The 27,140-nt window shown below is 44.4% G+C and overlaps 1 protein-coding gene across 1 annotated transcript in view; it reads left to right on the forward strand.

Moving 5' to 3' along the window:
* LOC124556419 (dynein axonemal heavy chain 5) overlaps positions 1-27,140 on the forward strand; it is an 876,134-nt gene that overhangs the window by 553,528 nt on the left and 295,466 nt on the right. The window contains exons 49-52 of the mRNA XM_047130377.1: positions 5,311-5,474; positions 5,614-5,736; positions 13,886-14,209; positions 16,699-17,017. Of these exons, the coding sequence (XP_046986333.1) occupies positions 5,311-5,474; positions 5,614-5,736; positions 13,886-14,209; positions 16,699-17,017 (930 nt within the window). The remainder of the gene's footprint in view (positions 1-5,310; positions 5,475-5,613; positions 5,737-13,885; positions 14,210-16,698; positions 17,018-27,140) is intronic.

Below are 27,140 nucleotides of genomic sequence, written 5' to 3' on the forward strand. Positions count from 1 at the left end.
AACAAAGTAAAACTGAACATACAAAAAATTGTAGCTAGTATAAAATTTAAATATCATTACATTTTATCAGATTCAGTCCGCTTTATCCAATATCAATTGTCATAATGTATTTTGTCAGCATGCTCTAATAATAATATGCCTAACTGTCACTTATATATCAATAATTAATGACAAAGATGGAAAATGACGAGAAGATTTTTTGTTTGCTGAGCCAGTGAGGTTATGATCCTAGTCTTACTGGCCATGTTGTGGGAATACATCTATATCTAGCACACATAGCACATGCCTAACAGAACACCATCACTGCACACTTGTTTACATGCCCAAGATTCTTCAACTATCAGCATTCGAAACAGCTACTTGCGAGGCGAGGACTGCCGCAGATGCATAAGTTAGCGGCCTCTGCCACGGAGGAGGGGATGTGTTCAGGTGAAATGAGGTATCAGCCAAATACCTGAATTTCAGTGAGGTAATAATCAACTCATTCCTACACCATTCTGGAGAAACGTGTGGTCTGAAGCAAAACATTCAAGGTAACGGTCAGTACATTTACAGATAGGTGTGCATGATTAACGATGTGGGCACAGTATAATTCGTTTGTTAAGAGCGAGGGCAAATACACAAGTTTGTCTATAAACTTAAGAGCGAGCACGTAAGTGCACACTCTATGTAACCAACTACGTCACGAGGAGCAATTGCATGATGTTTCTCAATTTTATACCTACCTTTCAGTTGCGCACCCGTTAAATGAGTGGCAGCACAGTATTCAGACACGCCTGACAGTAGGTACTTTCCACCAAATCTGTCAAGAATACACGGAATTCAGAAATCAGTAACAAATATAACTAACACAAGAAAAACGAAACACACAGCTAGAGAATTACTGCACTGATAGATGGGAACTGATTCTTAGTCATCCTGCACAGCAAGTAATGCGTTCTTCCGGGGAGTGCTACACTGCGCAACGGAATTAAAGGATCACTGAAGCCGCACCCTTCCTTGGGGCGTCGATTCCCGCACATTTCGCGGTAGAAAACGACAGTTCTCTGTGTAATGAGCAATAGACCGACGTTCTTGACAAGCTTTGACACTGCTGACACCCCCTGAAGTTTAAACCCCTCTGTAAGGACATTGTGAGGCTGCATCCCCATGGTCGGCCGGTGTGGCCGAGCGGTTCTAGGCGCTTCAGTCTGGCACCGCACGACCACTACGGTCGCAGGTTCGAAATCTGCCTCGGGCATGGATGTGTGTGATGCCCTTAGGTTAGTTAGGTTTAAGTAGGTCTAAGTTCTAGGGTACTGATGACCTCAGATGTTAAGTCCCATAGCGCTCAGAGCCATTAGAACCTTTTTTTTTTTTCATGTCCATTGAACGTGAGCGCACTCATTCGGAAATAGTGCGAGCTCATTTTTGCTCTCGTGTACCAGTTGGAACAACTAGGGACCATTCAAAACCATTCGCTGAAATTTGAATGTGATCCCGAACAGCTAAGGGTGCTTATGCTTTCTCAGCCTTCCTATTTCACGCCAAATAGTTCAAATGGGTCTAAGCGCTATGGGACTTACCATCTGAGGTCATCAATCCCCTAGACTTAGAACTACTTAAACCTAACTAACCTAAGGACATCACATGCATCCATGCCCGAGGCAGGATTCGAACCTGCAACCGTAGCAGCAGCGCGGTTCCGGACCGAAGCGCCTAGAACCCTCAGCGTCCGGCTTATTTCACGCATTGAGACATGTGTGAATACAACGCCAAAGAGCGCCTCTAACTCCTGCCAGTTCAGCATTACCCTCGGTGGTACCTGCCCACATTTCCTGAGAATTTTAAAAATGTGCCTTTACAGACAAAACCTCTGAAGTAATCATAGACGCCTGCAGGCAAGTAACTGACATCGGAGGTGTGTCAAGTGGTCGTCTGCTTGCAGGCATCTAGGACTACTACACAGATTTTCTCTCTAAGAGTAGTTTTTTTTTTTTTAATTCTCAGTAAATGTGGGCAGGTGCCACCGATGGTATTGTTGAATTGTAGCGTCTTAGAGGGATCCTTTGCCACTGTATTCACCCTTTGCTGCTTCAGGTCACGTTCAAATTGCGTCGAATGGTTTTGAACGGTACCTAGTAGTTCCAACCAGTACACAAGATCAAAAATTACGCTCGCACTTCGCTCCAATGGGGTTCGATCGTGTTCAACAGGGATGCAGCCACACAATGTCCTTAGAGAGGGGCTGAAATGGCCGGGGCTCTCATGAACGTCGTGCTGTTGCTCATGGCACTGAGAACGCGTTTTCCACGGCGAAATGCGCGGGAAAAAACGCCCTAGCTAAAAGGATGGTTTCCTTGACGCCCTTTACTGTACATCTACATCTACATCTACATCCATACTCCGCAAGCCACCCGACGGTGTGTGGCGGAGGGTACCCTGAGTACCTCTATCGGTTCTCCCTTTTATTCCAGTCTCGTATTGTTCGTGGAAAGAAGAATTGTCGGTATGCTTCTGTGTGGGCTCTAATCTCTCAGATTTTATCCTCATGGTCTCTTCGCGAGATATACGTAGGAGGGAGTAATATACTGCTTGACTCTTCGGTGAAGGTATGTTCTCTAAACTTTAACAAATGCCCGTACCGAGCTACTGAGCGTCTCTCCTGCAGAGTCTTCCACTGGAGTTTATCTATCATCTCCGTAACGCTTTCGCGATTACTAAATGATCCTGTAACGAAGCGCGCTTCTCTCCGTTGGATCTTCTCTATCTCTTCTATCAACACTATCTGGTACGGATCCCGTACTGCTGAGCAGTATTCAAGCAGTGGGCGGACAAGCGTACTGTAACCTACTTCCTTTGTTTTCGGATTGCATTTCCTTAGGATTCTTCCAGTGAATCTCAGTCTGGCATCTGCTTTACCGACGATCAACTTTATATGATCATTACATTTTAAATCACTCCTAATGCGTACTCCCAGATAACTTATGGAATTAACTGGTTCCAGTTGCTGACCTGCTATTTTGTAGCTAAATGATAAGGGAACTATCTTTCTATGTATTTGCAGCACATTACACTTGTCTACATTGAGATTCAATTGCCACTCCCTGCACCATGCGTCAATTCGCTGCAGATCCTCCTGCATTTCAGTACAATTTTCCATTGTTACAACCTCTCAATACACCACAGCATCATCTGCAAAAAGCCTCAGTGAACTTCCGATGTCATCCACAAGGTCATTTATGTATATTCTGAATCGCAACGCTCCTATAACACTCCCCTGCGGCACACCTGAAATCACTCTTACTTCGGAAGACTTCTCTCCATTGAGAATCACATGCTGCGTTCTGTTATCTAGGAACTCTTCAATCCAATCACACAATTGGTCTGATAGTCCATATGCTCTTACTTTGTTCCACCCTATGAGGCGTTTTCACGTAGATTCTGAGTGGCTGTGTGCCTGAATTCTTTTCCTCGGTCACCGATAAGAAAATAACGTGATTTCAACGCAGGGTGTCGCCGCTCACAACTCCATCACAGAGGCGTCAACAGAAGGAGTGAAGTTTGGATAAGAGGGAGTGTAGCGACCTTCACATCGTGTGACGCGACCACGGTGGCGCTGTGTAGAATTGTAGTAAAATTTGCTGCCAATGTGAAATCATTAACCCACCTTACATGTCGCATGACCTTCTGAGCCCTGGCCTTCTTTTCGCACGTGTCGACACTTAGCTGTTTGATGCATCGTCGACCCCTAGAGTGACGACGCGTGGCGCCATGCTTTTGCACTGCTGCAGAGGAAGAGTGTAGACACCTTTGAGCCAAATTTTAAATTTCTGTACCTTAATAGAAGACTATTTGAGGGTTTCGAAAAAGTGATCCTGTAATTCTGTTGCGCAATGTACTTCTCCCACAAGCGCTACCCCCTATTCAGTTTACATACAGTCTACATTACAGGAGCTTCACTTCACCTGACGTAAACATTCCCTTTATGAAGAGATACCACTACCAGTCTGAGTCGTAATCTTACTGGAAGAGGGATCAGCCACCTCATGGAACTTCAGCAGGCTTGTGCCAGTGCTGCGGCTCGGGGCGATTTCTCAAGCGTACACTAACAGTGTTCTTGGATCCAAGTTAATCTCTGACTCACTTAGAAGTGATATTTGCTGAAGAATTGGAATCTGTACGCCACAATGAGGAGTGATTGTGAAAAGCTCCACACTGAAATGGCGAGTACTTTTTTGCTGTCTTCCTCTTCCAACTGCCGTTTTACAACTACCTAACCGATGGAGAATTCACTCACCTACACGTTGTTGACCACACTAGTTGATCCCCTTTCGAGCGGTTTTATCAAAGTACAGAAACTCACAGTAAATCAGTGAAATGATGATCCATGAAATGTCCATGGCTTCAACGATTTAGAAGTTGGAATGTGGTGTGTATATGGTTTTGATTTGGCCGCAGTTAAATACACCGCGTGACTGCTATGGTCGCAGGTTCGAATCCTGCCTCGGGCATGGATGTGTGAGATGTCCGTAGGTTAGTTAGGTTTAAGTAGTTCTAAGTTCTAGGGGACTGATGACCATAGATGTTAAGTCCCATAGCGCTCAGAGCCCTTTGAACCATTTTTAGTTAAATACATGGACAGTTTGTATTTTACGACCTTGTATACGACAGTCTGTCAGACAGTGGAAAGAAACCTACTTGAATTTGTAAATCACCTCATCTCTATACATTGGAATAAAATGTTTACTTTTGATGTTGAAACAGAGAATTGGTTATTATTTTTGACATAATACTAGGACGTAAGCAGGCATTCAGTCTACGTCAAGGTTTTGTAATCTCAGATGTAGTTTGTTTTGGCAAACATCAATATGCCACCATCTGTGTCAAACTAGGTGCAGAGACCATGTGCAGTATAACTGCGGATTGTGACAACCTTCAGGGGTCGTAATAATGAGCATGACGGATGGTTCAATTAACCGCTATCAAAGAAGAAATCTGTTTCAATTGGCTAAGACATGAAATTTTATAAATTACACAGAACGTGATGTAACTATACTACAGCTACATGACACGCCAAACTATTCCTAAGTCCGAGGCAACCGCACCGTTGTCTCTTCGACGTGGTAGCTACTTCTACTGCATCTCCTCAACAGTGCAGTTCGTAAACGCTCCTAGTGGTTATCATGTGCTCCAGCGAAATGCATTTTCATTATAATGTTCTTCTAAACGTATTATTTGCTATTCCATATTGCTTAGTAGACAATATATTTAACAGTAACTCTCGTACATCACTGATTACTTAGATACGAATATCTTTTTGTCCTATAGGCGAAATTACTACCGACGCCTGCGAAATTTCATTACGTGTTCAGTCTTCGGGATCTGTCTCGCATTTGGCAAGGAATGGTGGGCACGCTTTCAACTGTCATCGAGAATGAGTCAGTACTAATGGTACTCTGGAAACACGAGTGTACACGCGTCTTCTCTGACCGGTATGTTTTGCAGTGAAGTTAAGAAACTCTTACTGTTCCATTATTATGTATCTCTTAGAGGATTAAGAACCTACATAAAATTAATGTAATCTGTTTGAAGTATATTTGCACAACATTTTAATCTTATTTTCCGTTTTAGGTTCACTCTGCAATCAGACAAGGACTGGTTTGACCATGAATTGGTTCGAGTGGTTACCGAGTTGCTAGGTCCTTCGTATAGCGAAATGGTTAAATCTGAGCACGTTTTCGTCGATTTCATGAGGTACGTAGGTAATCTCTTCATAGCCCAAATTTAAAAGTATGAAACGCTTTTGATTAATTTCCTTTCAGCAAAAAGACATGAACTTGAATCGAATCTCAGTCTCACACACTACATGGAAAGTAACGTCTTTTCACCGCTCAAAGCTAATTTTTATAAGCACTACAATTTGTGATAATTGCAATACCTAAAAAGAATGCCTCTAACAAATCAGAACTAGAATGAGGGCGTACATGTAGGCCCAGTAGCGCCCAGTGTTTTCTAATCGCAAAGGTCAATGTAGTACCAAATTCACTCAGGTAACAACTGTCAAACGAAATGGTAACATACGAGCAAGTTCCAGTACCTTGTTATGGAGAATAAAAACTATTCATTCTCTTGTAATTCTGTGTCCAGTCAGCTGTTCCTGTTGCTATGTGCGAAAGATTTCGAAGCTCTAAGGCTTCATCTCAGGCAAATTAGCTTGGTAATCGATGGCGTATATCTCGCCGAGTATATCGGATTATTAACGCCAGCATGTTCTGGTCTGGTTATTAGGCGACTACAAAGTTCATCTAAAATCATAATAAGCCAGCATCGCTGTGCATGGTTAGTATGTGACTGGTAAGTTTAACTAAAGAATTTTAACTGAATTGGTCAGTCGCTTAGTAATAAGATCAGAAAATGTTGGTTTGTAATAACCCGATAAACACCATGGATAAACTAGCCAATGTACCTGAAGAGGAAGCAAGTGTAATGTGCTGCGAATACACAGAAAGATAGATCCTTTATCATTTAGCTACAAAATAGCAGGTCAGCAACTGGAAGCAGTTAATACCATAAATTATCTGGGAGTACGCATTAGGAGTGATTTAAAATGGAATGATCACATAATGTTGATCGTCGGTAAAGCAGATGCCAGACTGAGATTCATTGGAAGAATCCTAAGGAAATGCAATCCGAAAACAAAGGAAGTAGGTTACAGTACGCTTGTTCGCCCACTGCTTGAATACTGCTCAGCAGCGTGGGATCCGTACCAGGTAGGGTTGATAGAAGATATAGAGAAGATCCAACGGAGAGCAGCGCGCTTCGTTACAGGATCATTTAGTAATCTCGAAAGCGTTACGGAGATGATAGATAAACTCCAGTGGAAGACTCTGCAGGAGAGACGCTCAGTAGCTCGGTACGGGCTTTTGTCAAAGTTTCGAGAACATACCTTCACCGAAGAGTCAAGCAGTATATTGCTCCCTACTACGTATATCTCGCGAAGAGACCATGAGGATAAAATCAGAGAGATTAGAGCCCACACAGAGGCATACCGACAATCCTTCTTTCCACGAACAATACGAGAATGGAATTGAAGGGAGAACCGATAGAGGTACTCAGGGTACCCTCCGCCACACACCGTCAGGTGGCTTGCGGAGTATGGATGTCGATGTAGATGTAGAGGAAGCTATAGAGTTTCGAAAACCATCACAACAGACAGTGAAAGACCTAAACACAGCTGACTGGAGATAAAATAAATAGTTATTATTTTCCGTAATAACGTATATAACAACTATTGTCTCCTATCCTTCCAGCACTATGGAAGCAACAAGGAAAAAGAGTTTCAGAATGTCTCGCCGGTATCAAAGAGAGAAATACCATCACGTCAGTTAAAACGGAAAATAGCGACGTGTCTCACGAAAGTAGATTTGTCGGCAATGGCATCTCAGCAAGAACAGAGATGGCTTGTTGCTGCTATAGCGTTGCATGCGTAGAACCAAAGGAGGGAAGGGAGGGAAGACAGTGACGAAGTGTAAGTTGTGCTAGACCGTGCTGTGCGACCAAACCACAGAACGATTGGTATTATTTGCGTTGTCGTAACTGATCCCAGAGCCTTGTTCGAAGTGTTGGCTCGACGCTGGAGCACCGCAACAAATGCGCACCCGTCTGCGCCGGCGCTGTCTACTGCTCACTGGACTGGTGGCACGCAAGGTACTGTGCCCACCTTCTCTTATTGAGGCCTCAGACCGCAACCTGTACGTGAAATACCGCCGTGGAAAAATGTAGTATTTTACAATGAGTACCACTTCATCCTGTCTAAAATAAAAGCCGCAGATGTGATAGGCACTATGGTAACTACCACAACCTGGCTGCCTCTGTTGCTCGATGCCAAAGTGGACAAGTGCCAACTTCAAGTGATTCGGTGCCCAATTGGATAAAACTATGATATCAACTGTTATGTATTCAGGGCAGTCTGAACATTAACTGACACACGGGGGAGGTGAAATGAAATGAAATGTCGTGTGGTGAGCGCCTCCCGGCGGGTAGACTTGATCGCCTGGTGCAAGTCTTTTGAGGTGACGTGACTTTGACGACTGGCGCGTCGATGACAATGAAATGAGGATGATGAATATGACACAAACACCTAGTCCCTGAGCGGAAGAAATCTCCAACCCGGCCGGAAATCGAACCCGGGCCCTCGGAAAGACAAGCCGGCGCCTTGTTCACTTTTTCTTTTTTTTTTATGTCATTTTGTTCTTTAATGGTCGTTGTATTTGCTCGGGGTGGATGTCCCATGACGCTTGTTCAAGTTCATCGTTGTTCCATTCACTCAGTTTTTTATTACAGAGGGCAGCTATCCCTCTGACCGAACACGCTGAGCTTCCGTGCCGGCTCCACTCAGCTGCGTTGGAGAACATGGAGGAAGTTATAGAGCCTAAGGTCCTGCCCCTGTTTCAGGTAATTCCACGGGCCATATTTATGCAATACAGCGTGACGATAAATGTATAAGCTCTCTTTGAACAACGGCGAGTACTACTGCTTTCGTAGCCCGACCGGTCACTCGTCACGAATCTCTGGAGAATAGATCATTGGTAACTTGTTCATCATGGTGCTCCAGCAACTGCTTCTGATGTTTTGTTTTCCCGCATACAAACCAGATGCAGAAAACGTACAATGCCACCCAGCTCATGCATCACTATGAAAAGTAACTGTCCCACCTTTCACGTATTTCGATTCGCGTCCGTAAAAGCAACAATTACTCGACATTGCTGTAACTAACAAATAAATATGTTGAAACAGGACAAATATGTGTAATATTAAAGTTTCAGTCTAGCGCAAAATGTAAACAAACATTGCACGAAACACTATAAGTTAACACATTCAGAACTTACAGAGGTGGTGGTGGTTAGTGTTTAACGTCCCGTCGACAACGAGGTCATTAGAGACGGAGCGCAAGCTCGGGTTAGGGAAGGATTGGGAAGGAAATCGGCCGTGCCCTTTCAAAGGACCCATCCCGGCATTTGCCTGAAACGATTTAGGAAAATCACGGAAAACCTAAATCACGATGGCTGGAGACGGGATTGAACCGTCGTCCTCCCGAATGCAAGTCCAGTGTGCTAACCACTGCGCGAACTTACAGAGTCATATTTCTCAAAAGAGCAGTTGTTGTCCCGTTAAAAAGTATTCGTCAGTCGTCGCTTTCGTGTTTAATGCCATTACTGATATAACCATTGCACATAATGCTAACCTACGAGGGTTGGAACTTTAATGGTGGCAACTATTTATTTACAGCTCGTACAAAATAGAAATGTATTTCAAAGTTTTACTGGCCTTCAAAGTAGTCACCAGCATTGTGGTTGCCAGAGATGTGGAAGTCGTAGTATACTGTTAGCAATGCCAGTTGTGTTGACAGTTCGAGCTGCGCGGTCTGCTGCCCGGCGAATTTGTAGCAGTTCTGAAGCGAATGCCGTGAAGTGTTCCCTTCAGTTTATAAATCGAGGTGAACTCACGAGTGCTTAAGTCAGGGGAGTGCAGTAGGTGGTATAGCACTTAGCAACCACATCAGTCAAACAAATCAGTAACAGCTTGCACTGTAGGTGCTTGAGCAATGTCCTGCAAAATGATGGCCAAGTCCTGTAGCAAGTGTCATCACTCCTGTCTCTATGCTGTTCATTTTTGGAACACAACCTACGACCAGCTTAGAGACAGAAGTGATGACACTTTCTACAGGACCTGACCATAATTTTGCAGGACAATGCTCAAGCACGTACAGTGAAAGCTGTTACTGATTTAGCCGGCCACTGTGACCGAGCGGTTCTAGGCCCTTCAGTCTGGAACCGCGCGACCGCTACGGTCGCAGGTTCGAATCCTGCCTTGGGCATGGATGTGTGTGATGTCCTTAGGTTAGTTCGGTTTAAGTAGTTCTAAGTTCTAGGGGACTGTTGACCTCAGATGTTAAGTCCCATAGATCTCAGAGCCATTTGAACCATTTTGTTACTGATTTGTTTGACTGATGTAGCTGCTAAGTGCTAGACCACCTACTGCACTCCCCTGACTTAAGCTCTCATCAGTTCAACTCGATTTATAAACTGAAGGAAAAACTTCGCGGCATTCACTTCAGAATTGTTACAAATTCGTCGAGCAATAGACAGCGCCGCTCGAACTGTCAACACAACTGGCACTGCTAAGAGTATCTTACGACTTCCACATCGCTGGCAACGGGTTATACACAATGCTGGTGACTACTTTGAAGGTCAGTAAAACTTTGAAACACGTATCTATTTTGTGTATGAGCAGTAAATAAATAGTTGCCACTATTAAAGCTCCAACCCTCGTATTTAGTTGTCGGTATAGCCGTGCTCTTGAACCCACTACTTGAATGGAAACTGTTGCCTTAACTGATTTTTCTCTTCTATACTCTGATGAACAGTCGCCGTGGCTGTGGTAGCATTAATTATAACAGCTTAAAACTACGAGAGTTAAACTTGTTGTCGTATCAAAGTCATTCCAAACTGAATCGCCAGGCCAGTGTCTCTACAGCCAGACACGACAATTCTGATCTATGTCCGTCGGCGTCTCCAATGACAAGGCATGGCAACATACGTAAGCCGGTCACCAGCAGCTGTGTTCACAACACCGGCCGTAACACCGTTTAACACCATGAGCTATCGAAAAGCCGTACGGCAGAAACAACAGTGCGTGGAAACAAGGAACTGAAAGATTACGAATACTGCCGACTCCACCCCAGTCGGACACGAATTTCAAACAGAGAAAGTAAACACGGGATGTGACAAAATGTACTCGGTGCTCTGTGTCAATGACGACTTGTTCCGCTGAGAATAAGACACTGGAGGAATACGAAAACTACCGAGGCGGGACGAACGTACAGGAAAGAATACAGCTGAGTAACGAAATTTTTCCTTACTGCATTTCCACCAAGGGTAACGAATTGGAGGGTTACGAAAGTTACCGACTTGGCCTGAGACGGGGAGGAAATACGTGCTAGGGAGAAAACATGCAAATATCGAAACAATTCCGGGCGTAACGAATCGACACTTCCTGTCTCGCAGAATGCTCATTTCTTAGTCACGTCGAATTCGGGAGGACGACGGTTCAATCTGGCTTCCGGCCATCCTGATTTAGGTTTTCCGTGATTTCCCTAAATCGCTCCAGGCAAATGCCGGGATGGTTCCTTTGAAAGGGCACGGCCGACTTCCTTCCCCGTCCTTTCCTAATCCGATGAGACCAATGACCTTGCTGTTTGGTCTCTTCCCCCAAACAAACCAAACCAACTTAGTAATGAATACATACAACATGCAATATCTTACTCACTTATACTAATAATGCTTTCTGCTGCACGAGCAACAGTAAATTCCAAGCATTGTTCGGAGCAAAGATTTTTCTCTGCTAGTCCTCGTAGGTAGAATATAGCTTACGATCACTCGAATTAGCGGTAATGCAGAGATCGGTGGAACAAACAGACGGTTCCTGTAGACGATGACGGCAGTGTTCATGAAGCGAACGGCTAGCCAGAAGCAAAGTCCAGAGCATAATGATAGTCGTAATGAGCATGCGAAAAGTCCAGGGAGCGATCCGAATCGGAAAATGTAAACACGGATAAGGACAATCACTCTGCTATCATTGGCGTGTATCAAAGGCTTCAAATGGTTCAAACGGCTCTGAGCGCTATGGGACTTAACATCTGAGGTCATCAGTCCCCTAGAACTTAGAACTACTTAAACCTAACTAATCTAAGGACATCACACACACCCATGCCCGAGGCAGGATTCGAACCTGCGACCGTAGCAGTCGCGCGGTTCCGGACTGAAGCGCTCAAAGGCTTCAGACAACAGCGAGAACTGTCGCACAAGTGTGGGGCCGCGACCACTGCGGCGTCTGTGGACGGGCCCATGCGACATGCTGACAGCGGCGCCCTCCGCTGGAGCACGCTGCGGCTGTGGTACAGAGCCCCAGTACCTCTAACGTACCTTCTGTGGCGATACTCATGCTGGACGGGGAATCCGAATTGCTGTTGAATACTAGAGAAGATACTGTATCACTGGGCACAGCTTAACTGACTGTGCTTCACGATTACCATTACATCACAATGTGAACTGCCAGAGGAAAAATTTAATTCAATAAAAAATGCTAAAAGGTAACCAATGTTCATGACGAGTGAACAGAGTTTCAGAGTTACGGCAGGCTACCGTGGACTATCAGAAGTGAGCGTAACTATAGTACTTTTCCTGGTAGCTTTGGTCAATTAATGTTATATCTGTGTTACCTGTATGTTAGGTGTGTGGCATACCTGTCGGACGTTACCTCATAACGAGAGCTGTCTTTACGTATGCAATCACAGTCTTACTACATTTCCCCAGAAACCAGAAGCGTTGAACCGTCTAAAAACTGAGTGAGGACATATAAAGAGCCACGTAACCTACGTAAAATTTTTGTTCTATATAGATATCCTCCTATCTACAAAATAAATTATCAGTGTTTGGAAGCGGTAACACCAGTCAAGTATCTGGGTGTGACAATTCGAAATGATCTCAAATGGAATGTTCAGATTACACAAGTAACGGGTAAGGCGAACTCTAGATTGCGGTTTATTGGTAGAATCCTGAAGCGATGCAGTCCTTCAACAAAGGAAATAGCTTACAATACGTTAGTTCGTCCAGTCTTAGAGTATTGTTCGTCTGTTTGGGACCCTTACCAGTTGGGTCTGATTCAAGAGATTGAGAAGGTCCAAAGACGAGCGGCAAGATTCGTGACTGGCACATTTAGCCATCGCGTGAGCGTTACAAATCTCATAGAAAGTTTGAAGTGGGACACACTTGCAGACAGACGATGCGCTAAACGGAAGGGGCTGCTCACTAAATTCCGAAATCCAATCTTCACCGAGGATGTAGAGCATATATTATTACCACCAACTTTAAAATCACGTAAAGATCATCATTCAAAGATAAGGGAAATAAGAGCTCGTACTGAGGCGTTCAGACAGTCGTTTTTCCCTCGCGCGGTCCGCGAGTGGAACAGAGGGGGGGAAATATGACTTTGGCGCGAATTGTGCCCTCCGCCACACACCGCTTGGTGGCTAGCGGAGTGTATATGTACATGTAGATGCATGTTGCTTGATAATAAACGGTATTTACAGCAGAACAGGAATTATCAATGTTTTTAATTTATGTTTAGTCAAAAAGTGTTGATTTGCATCGTGAAACATAGGGATGTTATAGTAAAAATAATGGAAACATTACAGATTTATAATGTGGCACTAGAAACTGCAGCTTTTTAGGGAAAAGGTGGAACAGTAAAAACGAAAAAAATATAACAAATATCGCTCCAATACTTCGCCGTGCAAATTGAAACATGTTTATGTTATTCATAAACAACTGTTTTATGCTTCAAACGTAATTCCTTTGGTTATGTAAAAGCGCAGAATTTACGCGGTCAGCTAATTTTTATTACTTATAAAAAGCAGTTTATATTCTGTAAGGATATAAAATACGCAGTGGACTAGCACTGAACGATGTGCAGTTCTAATAATGTGTAAAACAAAAAAACAAAAAACAAGAAAAAAGAAAAAGAAGTCGTTTGCTCGCAGTTTCTCTCTTACACATTCATTTATGTCTCTTTCCACACCAACGCTATCAATAAAACCGGTTATCCTACCATTGACTACGTAATTTACGTACTCTACCAAAAACTACCGAACCCTAGTATTGGTAGAATGCAACTCAAAGTGTACATACATACGGTTGTCACGGCGCTGATAACCTCAGCGTTGAGCTCCCGTGACCTCCAAACACACACGCACGATTCTCACATCACCTGTGACTTTTGGTCACCCAAATTATCGACTTATTTGCTTTGGGCTGAGCCAGCACTTACTGAGTTTGTGGTGCAGGGACGCGCCGGAGCCGACGGGGGAGGAGGGCGAGGACGCAGACATGGAGCTGCCCAAGGTGTACGAGCCGGTGTCCGAGTTCGGCGAGCTGCGTGAGCGCCTCGACATGTTCCTCTCGCAGTTCAACGAGATGGTGCGGGGCGCCGGCATGGACCTCGTCTTCTTCCCGGACGCCATGCTGCACCTGGTCAAGATTTCGCGCGTCATCCGCCACCCGCGCGGCAACGTCATGCTGGTCGGCGTGGGTGGCAGCGGCAAGCAGTCCCTCACCAAACTCGCCTCCTTCATCGCCGGCTATAAGACTTTCCAGATCGCACTCACCAGGTACAGCTTCTACTTCCAATCGTGGGAACGAGTGTAGGACCAGCTTTGCGTCACTACAAATGTACGACATCGGAGATGTTATACAATGCGTCCCAAAGGGCAGGCTTTACAGACGGCGGCGCCTCTCCTCCGGCGGCGCCCTCACCATTCGTTTATTTTCGACTTTTGACGTTTTCAGTTTTCATAATTTTTTTTTGTTCTCCCATAAAATTAAAATTCCATATTACCAAAAATACAAGCAATAATGAGACTAATTAAAAGAAACGTATAATAGACCCTAGACTTAAAAGTTATTTTTCTACTTGCAGTTATCTTTCTGCTGTGACTGTATGGGAGCGACGGAAGAATCAAGCTCGACTTACGTTGTGATGTGTTTTGGGTGGGAAGGGGGCACGTAGGTAGGACAGAAATATCCATGTTCACCTTAGAATAAAAACGAAACAGATCAGACTGATGCGGTTTATTCCGAGAACCAAACGAAGCTCATGGGAATCGAATTGGAAAAAAACTACTTCGCACCAGAACTACAGCCCAAACTCAAGCAGCCTACCTCATGGGACATTTTTTGTTTAATTCATGCCTCAGAAGATTGCACTGTGGAAATGATACTTAGCATGGTGTGGCTTCACATCGTGGATGTATATAATGATAAGATTTAAAACAAAAAAACGAAATCTGGAATCACATTAACGCTATTTATATCAGGGTCCAAGCCTGTCCAAATTTACACGACCATATTTATTTTTATTTTATATATTGTATTGATTGCTTAGGGACTAGAAGCTGAGTGAATCATATATAGCGTATTTCGTAATTTGTGTTACGCACTTCTAGATGTTGTAAAGAGGACTTAGTAAAAAAAATGGTTCAAATGGCTCTGAGCACTATGGGACTCAACTGCTGTGGTCATTAGTCCCCTAGAACTTAGAACTACTTAAACCTAACTAACCTAAGGACATCACAAACATCCATGCCCGAGGCAGGATTCGAACCTGCGACCGTAGCAGTCGCACGGTTCCGGACTGCGCGCCTAGAACCCCGAGACCACCGCGGCCGGCGAGGACTTAGTAGATCATCATATATTGGATGTTTCACAATTCATGTTACACACTGCTAGAGGTTCTAGAGGGGACTTTGTAGATCAAGTTTTACATAGGAACCCATGTCTTGTCCAGAAAGCCATCCAACGACGCTACAGAACGTCAAATTCATAGGCACCGGCGCCTGTAAGTGTATGTATATACAAAATGATTCCAAGATGATGTTACAAACTTTCTAGGATGATGGAGCAGGATAAATGTATCAATATGGGGTACGTGTCCCTGTACCGGAAACAACGAGTCTGAATTTGTAAGCGAAAACCATTCTGATTCCTCTGACAGTAGAATAAATTACTGGCATTCCTGTTGGTAAGATTACTGGGTAGGCAACGTTCAGAGTTGGTAGGTTGTATGGACCAAAATAAGAAAAATTTCTGATAAACATGGGCTCTAAAATGCATACATTAAGAGCTATGAGCACTTGTTCAGTACTTCAGGTATGCATTTTAGAGTCCATGTTTACTGGACACTTTTCCTTGTTTTGGTCCACGCTACCAGCTCTGAAAGTAACCTACCCTACAATCTTAGCAACAATAGTACTAGTACATGTAGTCCACTGTCAGAGATACCAGAACTGTCTTCGATTGTAACTTTCTACTCGTTAGTTTCCAGTACAGGGACCTTAGCCTCAGATTGATACATTTACCCATCCTCATCATTCTAGAAAGTTTGTAACATCATCACGGAATCACCCAGCCGCCATACGTACATTTACAGACACTGACGCCTGTAACTTTGATGGTCTGTAGCATCGATAGATGACGTTTTCGGACATTGGTTCCTGTGTAAAACTCGATCTACTAAGTCCCCTCTATAACCTCTGGAAGTTTGTAACATGAATTGTGAAACGCCCTATATAATTACTATTACGAACAGCGTTTACTCGACCATGGTTGGCTTCCTTTGTAATGTAATATTTTCTCTTTTGCTTCTAGTTTTTAACACAAGCTAATTCACAAAACGTACTGAACGAAAGTTTGTCTATGTAAATGCTTTTCCAAATCCCTAGGTGGCGACAGGTTCTTTTTTCTTAACAGAATTACAGTTAACAGCGTAGCTGGTTTGCTTGGCAAAGTTTTCGCTATTTACCTTCGCTCAGCGTTGCTGTACTGGCCTACGTCGCACATTGACTGCTGCTGTCCCCGGAGCGACGCGTCACGTGTTACACTGCAGCATGGACAAGCTGCTCTACTAAACTTCTCTACCAACTGAGTCAACGCGAGCAATTTAGTGAAGAAATTAATGATTTCGGAAGTTTAATAAGGCAGAAAAAACTTTTGTGACTAGGGACTTCACAAAATGACCAAACTTAGTTAACCTTTCTACCAACATTAATTTGTGATAGTTACGGCATATTTATTTCTAAACATATTGTTAATGTCTGTGCAGGTCGTACAACGTTGCGAACTTCCTGGAAGACCTGAAACTTCTCTACCGAACATGTGGTGTCCAAGGGAAAGGTACCACTTTCATCTTCACTGACCTAGACATCAAAGAAGAAGGCTTTCTGGAGTATCTCAACAACATCCTATCCTCTGGTGTCATATCGAACCTGTTCACGCGTGACGAACAGGCGGAAGTGATTTCGGAGCTGACTCCCGTCATGAAGCGCGAGAACCCGCGGCGCACGCTCAACCACGAGGTGGTGATGGAGTTCTTCCTGACGCGCACCTGCCAGAACTTGCACGTCGTCTTTTGTTTCTCTCCGGTGAGTCTCTACTTTCGCCTCATATATTTTTCACTCAACAGCAGTGTTAGGTATTTGGTACGTTCCTCCGCTTGTCTCTAATTGTACCAATATTTACCAGATTATCCGTAACCTGAATTTCAGATGTCAGTCTTTGCTTTCTGAGACACATTCCGCCCTTATTGTTCTCTCGTTTAACAAAATAAGAATCCTTTTTAAGAATACCTTGTTCGTGCATCGTTTTGCAAGCTCGCAATTATTTGAAAACGAAGCGACGCCAGATGAGCACTGTACGTTAGAGATACATGTATTTTGACAGATGTTATGTCTTCCGTAGTGCAGATGCCGCTGATGACGGGCATGTGCGTCCGACACTAGTGCGGCAATAAAGAAAAGTAATCTCTGTTGGGCGGCTTACGTCCCTGACCAACAAAAAAAGTGAGGCACCCAGAAGAAGTCGGATATCGATGCAACTTCGCACACGTACACGTTATCGGCGGGTACACAAATGATTGGAGTTCAGTTCTCTGTGACAGGTATAACGCCCACCAGAGAGCATTAGTGCTCAGTCTTGTTATCAGGCCTGGTAGGGTCTATAAAGTGAGTCATATGTTGTGTGATCGTTGTGAAGGACACGGAGATGGCGCATACTGGGACGAGACAGCGTTATCAGCATTTGGCAGGGTTATAAAGGGTCATTATTGTGGGTTTCCATTTGGCCGGCTGATGGAATAGCGAAATATCCGCATTTCCTAGGCATTCGAATGTGAGATTCGCCCGATGTTGGACTGAATGGGTATGTGAGGGCAGGTATACTCGACGTCAAGATTCGGGTCGACTACCGGTAAAAGGGAGAACTGTCCGCCCCTGGTAGGTGAGTGGTCAGCGAGACGGAATATCATAACTAACGGCCCGGGTTCGATTCCCGAGTGGGTCGGAGATTTTCTCCGCTCAGGGACTGGGTGTTGTGTTGTCCTTATCATCATCATTTCATCCCTATCGACACGCAAGTAGCCGAAGAGGCATCAACTCGAAAGACTTGTACCAGGCGAACGGTCTACCCGACGGGGAGGCCCTAGCCACACGGCATTGCCAGAAGGGAGAACTGCCATACGGAGAACAAACACATTGTAACCACTTCACTTCTGCGCCTGCCGTCAACAAACAAGCAATGGATTGCCTGCAACATCTTATGTCATCGCGCACCATTGGTCGGCGACTAGCTGCAGCCGGACTAGGAAATTACCGTTCAGTGCGTAAGGTGCCGTTGTCACAGCAACACAGACGGCTGCGTTTGGAGTGTTGCTGCGAGAGAAGAGCATCGGATGCTGATGAATGGCATGTTCAACGACGAATCACGGTTTTGCACTACCCTGGATGACCACTGTCGGCGAGTATGGCGGCGACCTGGAGAAAGATCCCATTCTTCCAGTGTTTTGCAGAGTCATAGCAGTGTTACTTCTGCGTAAGGATATAGGGTATGACTTCGATTCACGGCTCGTAGTGACGGAAAATTCTGACGGCACAACGGTACGTCAAGGACATCCTTGCGTCCTCATGTGTTTCCTCTCGTGCAACAGTATCGTGGTGCAATTTCTCAACAGAAAAATGCTCAGACATACATGTCATTTGTCTCTATGAACTGTTTGTGTGGCGTTGAGATACTTCAGTGGTCAGCAAGATCACCAGATCTGTCACCGATACCGCTCTCGTGGGACCAGCCCGGACGTCAACTCCAACTCACTGTCTCTATCCAGGATATTAAGGACCAGTTGCAATATTTGTGGACCAGTTAGCTTTAGGAGGGAATACAACAGCTCTGCGACACCCTTCCCAATCGAATCAGTGCATGCATCCAGGCCAGACGGGGTGCAACGGCGTACTGATACGTGGGCTCGTTCTCCCAAGTTCTTTCTAAATTTGACGTCACGTACCCTCTCAACACGTGAAATGACGTCACGTAGCCTGTCAACCTGTGAAACATAGTTTCACATACCTATATATACCGGGTGATCAAAAAGTCAGTATAAATTTGAAAACTGAATAAATCACGGAATAATGTAGATAGAGAGGTACAAATTGACACACATGCTTGGAATGACATGCGATTTTATTAGAACCAAAAAAATACAAAAGTTCAAAAAATGTCCGACAGATGGCGCTTCATCTGATCAAAATAGCAATAAATAGCATAACAAAGTATGACAAAGCAAAGATGATGTTCTTTACAGGAAATGCTCAATACGTCCACCATCATTCCTCAACAATAGCTGTAGTCGAGGAATAATGTTGTGAACAGCACTGTAAAGCATGTCCGGAGTTATGGTGAGGCATTGGCGTCGGATGTTGTCTTTCAGCATCCCTAAAGATGTCGGTCGATCACGATACACTTGCGACTTCAGGTAACCCCAAAGCCAATAATCGCAGGGACTGAGGTCTGGGGACCTGGGAGGCCAAGCATGACGAAAATGGCGGCTGAGCACATGATCATCACCAAACGACGCGCGCAAGAGATCTTTCACGCGTCTTGCAATATGGGGTGGACCGCCATCCTGCATAAACATCGTACGTTCCAGCAGGTGTTTATCAGCCAAGCTGGGGATGATGCGATTCTGTAACATATCGGCGTACCTCTCACCCGTCACCTCTCACCCGTCACGGTAGCGGTTTTGCTGTCCAGCGCCATCTGTCGGACATTTTGTGATTTTTTTTTTTGTTCTAATAAAACCCCATGACATTCCAAGCATGTGTGTCAATTTTTACCTCTATATATATATATATATATATATATATATATATATATATATATATATATATATCACTTCCCCAATGCCTGCACTTTATTCTTGTGCTACTTTTCACCTTCAGATTATACATCTTCGAACTTCCACTTGGTTTTCGGTAAACGCGTATCCCAGTCAGACATTTCTGCTTATTATGTCTGAAGACTTGTGCTATTTTCCTTTGTAAACAGCATAGTTCTTTCACTTCCTCTGCATCAGAGTTCTCTAATATAGTTGTTTTGATGTCTTTGGTATGATTGCTTGGTACTTTCGGCCGGATCTTCAAATCAATCTCATGTAATATTTGAGCATCCCCACTGGCTGCCATCATTAAATGCAAAGCTTCAGTTCAGCTACGCATCTGAAGATAGCCGCCAGTCGAAACGCTGAAACGTTATCTCTGACTGTTTTAAGGATGTATCTGCAAACCCGGCAAACATACCACGAATTACTAAATGGGGAAAGCCTTCACAATAACATACACTCCTGGAAATGGAAAAAAGAACACATTGACACCGGTGTGTCAGACCCACCATACTTGCTCCGGACACTGCGAGAGGGCTGTACAAGCAATGATCACACGCACGGCACAGCGGACACACCAGGAACCGCGGTGCTGGCCGTCGAATGGCGCTAGCTGCGCAGCATTTGTGCACCGCCCCCGTCAGTGTCAGCCAGTTTGCCATGGCATACGGAGCTCCATCGCAGTCTTTAACACTGGTAGCATGCCGCGACAGCGTGGACGTGAACCGTATGTGCAGTTGACGGACTTTGAGCGAGGGCGTATAGTGGGCATGCGGGAGGCCGGGTGGACGTACCGCCGAATTGCTCAACACGTGGGGCGTGAGGTCTCCACAGTACATCGATGTTGTCGCCAGTGGTCGGCGGAAGGTGCACGTGCCCGTCGACCTGGGACCGGACCGCAGCGACGCACGGATGCACGCCAAGACCGTAGGATCCTACGCAGTGCCGTAGGGGACCGCACCGCCACTTCCCAGCAAATTAGGGACACTGTTGCTCCTGGGGTATCGGCGAGGACCATTCGCAACCGTCTCCATGAAGCTGGGCTACGGTCCCGCACACCGTTAGGCCGTCTTCCGCTCACGCTCCAACATCGTGCAGCCCGCCTCCAGTGGTGTCGCGACAGGCGTGAATGGAGGGACGAATGGAGACGTGTCGTCTTCAGCGATGAGAGTCGCTTCTGCCTTGGTGCCAATGATGGTCGTATGCGTGTTTGGCGCCGTGCAGGTGAGCGCCACAATCAGGACTGCATACGACCGAGGCACACAGGGCCAACACCCGGCATCATGGTGTGGGGAGCGATCTCCTACACTGGCCGTACACCACTGGTGATCGTCGAGGGGACACTGAATAGTGCACGGTACATCCAAACCGTCATCGAACCCATCGTTCTACCATTCCTAGACCGGCAAGGGAACTTGCTGTTCCAACAGGACAGTGCACGTCCGCATGTACCCCTTGCCGCCCAACGTGCTCTAGAAGGTGTAAGTCAACTACCCTGGCCAGCAAGATCTCCGGATCTGTCCCCCATTGAGCATGTTTGGGGCTGGATGAAGCGTCGTCTCACGCGGTCTGCACGTCCAGCACGAACGCTGGTCCAACTGAGGCGCCAGGTGGAAATGGCATGGCAAGCCGTTCCACAGGACTACATACAGCATCTCTACGATCGTCTCCATGGGAGAACAGCAGCCTGCATTGCTGCGAAAGGTGGATATACACTGTACTAGGGCCGACATTGTGCATGCTCTGTTGCCTGTGTCTATGTGCCTGTGGTTCTGTCAGTGTGATCATGTGATGTATCTGACCCCAGGAATGTGTCAATAAAGTTTCCCCTTCCTGGGACAATGAATTCACGGTGTTCTTATTTCAATTTCCAGGAGTGTATTTTTGTTCTTACTTTTACTGTTCATTGTTGCTTCCCAGTTCTATTTCATCCTTAATCTAAGCTTTTCGCACTGGAGTAGATTCATACCTATCTTTAACGTCTTCACTAAAATTTCATCAGTGCGGTAGCGGCCTCAGATAACCAAACACTTATCGCTACCTCTATCTGTACTTTTGCTCCCGTCTATAATTTTTATAATCTTGTTTTATTTCTGAATAGCCCTATAAATTCACATATAATTTATTATACCAGTAAGCTTGGTGGTCTAGGGGTAAAGCACGTGCCTGGAAACCGAGAGGTCGCGAAACAAAAACCCGGTTGGATCTCAGAAATTTTAATCATCATCATCATTTAAGACTGATTATGCCTTTCAGCGTTCAGTCTGGAGCATAGCCCCCTTATAAAATTCCTCCATGATCCCCTATTCAGTGCTAACATTGGTGCCTCTTCTGATGTTAAACCTATTACTTCAAAATCATTCTTAACCGAATCCAGGTACCTTCTCCTTGGTCTGCCCCGATTCCTCCTACCCGCTATTGCTGACGCCATGAGTCTCTTGGGTAACCTTGCTTCGCCCATACGTGTAACATGACCCCACCATCTAAGCCTGTTCGCCCTGACTGCTACATCTATAGAGTTCATTCCCAGTTTTTCTTTGATTTCCTCATTGTGGACACCCTCCTGCCATTGTTCCCATCTACTAGTACCTGCAATCATCCTAGCTACTTTCATATCCGTAACCTCAACCTTGTTGATAAGGTAACCTGAATCCACCCAGCTTTCGCTCCCATACAGCAAAGTTGGTCGAAAGATTGAACGGTGCATAGACAACTTAGTCTTGGTACTGACTTCCTTCTTGCAGAAGAGAGTAGATCGTAGCTGAGTGCTCACTGCATTAGCTTTGCTACACCTCGCTTCCAGTTCTTTCACTATGTTGCCATCCTGTGAGAATATGCATCCTAAGTACTTGAAACCGTCCACCTGTTCTAACTTTGTTCCTCCTATTTGGCACTCCATCCGTTTATATTTCTTTCCCACTGACATTACTTTCGTTTTGGAGATGCTAATCTTCATACCATAGTCCTTACTTTTTTGATCTAGCTCTGAAATATTACTTTGCAAACTTTCAATCGAATCTGCCATCACAACTAAGTCATCCGCATATGCAAGACTGCTTATTTTGTGTTCACATATCTTAATCTCACCCTGCCAGTCTATTGTTTTCAACATATGATCCATAAATAATATGAACAACAGTGGAGACAGGTTGCAGCCTTGTCTTACCCCTGAAACTACTCTGAATCATGAACTCAATTTACCGTCAACTCTAACTGCTGCCTGACTATCCATGTAAAGACCTTTAATTGCTTGCAAAAGTTTGCCTCCTATTCCATAATCTCATAGAACAGACAATAACTTCCTCCTAGGAACCCGGTCATATGCCTTTTCTAGATCTATAAAGCATAGATACAATTCCCTGTTCTACTCGTAACACTTCTCCATTATTTGCCGTAAGCTAAAGATCTGGTCCTGACAACCTCTAAGAGGCCTAAACCCACACTCATTTTCATCCAATTGGTCCTCAACTAATACTCGCACTTTCCTTTCTACAATACCTGAGAAGATTTTACCCACAACGCTGATTAAAGAGATACCTCTGTAGTTGTTACAATCTTTTCTGTTTCCATGTTTAAAGATTAGTGTGATTACTGCTTTTGTCCAGTCTGATGGAACCTGTCCCGACTCCCAGGCCATTTCAATTATCCTGTGTAGCCATTTAAGACCTGACATTCCACTGTATTTGATGAGTTCCGACGTAATGTCATCCACCCCAGCTGCTTTATTGCACTGCAATCTATTGACCATTTTCTCCACTTCCTCAAATGTGATGCTATTTCCATCGTCATTCCTATCCCATTCTACCTCGAAATCTGAAACTTTACTGATCGAATTTTCACCTACATTGAGCAACTCTTCAAGATATTCCCTCCATCTGCCCAAGGCATCCACAGGATTCACCAGCAGTTTTCCTGACCTGTCCAAAATACTTGTCATTTCCTTCTTACCTCCCTTTCAAAGACTGCTAATTACACTCCAGAATGGTTTTCCAGCAGCTTGACCCAAAGTCTCCACCTGTTTCCAAAGTCTTCCCAAGATTTCTTCTTGGATGCTGCAATTATCTGTTTGGCTTTGTTTCTTTCTTCAACATAACTTTCTCTGTCTACCTGAGTTCTAGTATGTAGCCATTTTTGATACGCCTTCTTTTTCCTTTTACAGGCTGCCTTGACTGTGTCATTCCACCAAGCTGTTTGCTTCATCCTACCTTTACACACTACTGTTCCAAGACATTCTTTAGCCACTTCTAGTAATGTGTCCCTGTACCTTGTCCATTCCTTTTCCAATGACTGTAATTGACTACATTCAACTAACTGGTACCTTTCTGAGATCGCTGTTATGTACTTGAGCCTGATTTCCTTATCCTGAAGTTTCTCCACTCTTATCCTCCTACATATGGACCTGACCTGCTGCACTTTCGGCCTCACAATCCCAATTTCACTGCAGATTAAATAATGATCAGTGTCATCAAAGAATCCCCTGAATACACGTGTGTCCCTCACAGCCTTCCTGAATTCCTGATCTGTTATTATATAGTCGATGACAGATCTGGTTCCCCTGCCTTCCCAAGTATACCGGTGAATGTTCTTATGTTTAAAAAAGGAGTTTATGATTACTAAGCCCATACTGGCACAGAAATCCAAGAGTTGTTTCCCGTTCCTGTTGGCCTCCATATCCTCTCCAAATTTACCCATAACCTTTTCATACCCTTCTGTTCGATTTCCAATCCTGGCGTTAAAATCACCCATGAGCAGAACACTGTCCTTGTCCTTTACTCTAACAACTACATCACTGAGTGCTCATAAAAACTATCCATCTTATCTTGATCAGTCCCTTCACAATGCGAATATACTGACACAATCTTAATTTTCTTGCTGGACACTGTCAACTCTATCCACATCAGTCGTTCGTTTACATACCTTATTGCCACTACGCTGGGTTCCATTTCCTTCCTGATGTAAAGCCCTACACCCAATTGTGCTATTCCTGCTTTGACTCCTGACAGGTAGACCTTGTATTCTCCCACTTCCTCTTCTTTCTCACCCCTTACCCGAATGTCACTAACAGCTAAAACGTCCAGCCCCATCTTACTTGCAGCCTCTGTCAGCTCTACCTTCTTTCCAGAGTAACCCCCATTGATATTAATAGCTCCCCATCTCATTACCATTTGTTTGCCAAGTCGTGTATTAGGAGTCCCTGGTTTGTCAGTTAGAGGTGAGACTCCGTCACCTCCAAAGGTCCGAGGCATTTTGCTCTGATTGTTGCCAGCATCATATTTAAAGTACCAGGGAAGCAGGTTGCTAGCCTTACTTGCCCCGAGTCCCATTGTGTATTACCCCTAACGGTTGAGGGACTAACCGGTGGATTTGGTAGTCTTTGCCGTATGAGCACACAGGTGACCACGCCTCAGAATATGTTCGAGATGCCCAGCCTTATTCCAAAGTAACTGGTATCCCGACTGTCGGGACCACTTACTTGGCCACTCATACGTTGCCCGTGGTTCATGAACTAGGACATGACTACAGGAACCCACACCATGTTTAAATCTGCCTTTAATCTGATCTTCAATTCTGGACGATGTGAGAAGTCGCCAGGAACGAGACGTCGTTCGGATTCCACGGTAACGACAGGTCGCCTTTTCCCGGTTGGATGACTGTGGTAAGTTGGAGGCACACAAATCGCCGAAGAATTGCTCTTGGACATTGAACCACACGCAAATATGTTATTATTTATTATATCGTTCTCCATTCTCCCCTGGCCGTCCGTAATTGCCTGTTGTTCTGTCCTCGATATTTTCTTTACACTGGAGTGTCGTTTGTGATTATAGCATAAACAACAAAGGAAGAGAATTTGAAGTGTGTGTGTGTCTTCGTGTGTGTGTGTGTGTGTGTGTGTGTGTGTGAGAGAGAGAGAGAGAGAGAGAGAGTGTGTGTGTGTGTGTGTGTGTGTGTGTGTGTGAGAGAGAGAGAGAGAGAGAGAGAGAGAGAGAAGAAAGCTTAAGACAATCATATAAACTGTCATAGGTTCCATACTTTCCTTCAGTCTCCTGCCCATACCATTTACATTTAATCTGAAGAACAGACGAGTTTCCATAATTTAAATAGATGGCAAAGTAGGAATACCTAAGATCTTGACGAACGATTTACATGAGACTCTTAGTTTGCATACACTTATGATTCTCATGGGAATGTTTCGAAATGTGAAAGGACTGTTAGCTACATTTGCATTTCTCCTGAGAGCTAAATTTGCGTTTATCCTCTACATATATAAGATAAGAATAAAATACGCATAATAAACTCTTTTTCTGTGTTTGCGCTAAAGTATGACCTTACTGTACAGAGTAGGTGCCAACCTTTGCTTGATATTGTATTGAGAGGTGCTATGTGTTTATTCCACATTATATTTCATTGTAGCTCTAAGTCTAACATTTCAGTTTCTGAGCTTTTATCAACTGGTCATCATCTATAGAGATAAAGAAAGGATCATTGTTGTGAGCAATTGTAAAGTTTTAGATAAGACAGTTTTTTACAGTTTACTATTAGCTGATTGCTCTGTTCCCAGGTATCAACTTGTTTTATGATAGTGTTTACTACTTACTGAAATTCTTTCTTACTTTTTTCTTTTATCATTCACTAACTGTGATATCTTAAGCATGGAATATGTTCAATCCTCTCCTGTTAAAAATTACTGGATTTAGTCCCTTTAGGAGACAAATATTCTATAAAAGGCAGAAATACCGAACATGGTCCTCAATTGCTTCTTGTTTTTTGGACTAGGAAATTCCACTATCGCTCTGAGTTTCCCTTCTTCTGGTACTACGTCTTCCACATTAATGACATGCCCAAAGAATTTCATCTCACATTTTACCATTTCGTTTTTGTTAAGTGTGACCTTGATACCATTTTCCTATGTGGTGACTAATACTCACTCCAACAAGTCACAGTGCTGTTCCCAGGTGGGTTTGTCACTGATATAAACTGTCAGTTGCTTCATCAGTTATGTACCCAGGACTTTATGCATTGCCATTTCCAATACACATCTCAAAATGTTCAGACCGAATGGCACCACATAGAACTGGTCACAGACGCTGCCACATAGTATTGCAGTTCAGCTATCCTCTCCCTTTTCCTGCAGAAATGGTACTGCTACCGCCTTTTCTTTTCCAATATTTTTATGTAACACAAATCAAGATTTATACCATAGCAACACAAATTTTAAAAAATTCCCCTCTGTAATCATTCTGCCACTTAGCAACGGACTGCTTAAGAACGAGTGCTGTATTATGACACCTTAAACTGCACTTGTAGTTTATACTAGCAGTACTGCCACGCCCAGTTTG

Source organism: Schistocerca americana, chromosome X (genome assembly GCF_021461395.2).
Source record: "Schistocerca americana isolate TAMUIC-IGC-003095 chromosome X, iqSchAmer2.1, whole genome shotgun sequence".
Classification (NCBI taxonomy): Eukaryota; Metazoa; Arthropoda; class Insecta; order Orthoptera; family Acrididae; genus Schistocerca; species Schistocerca americana.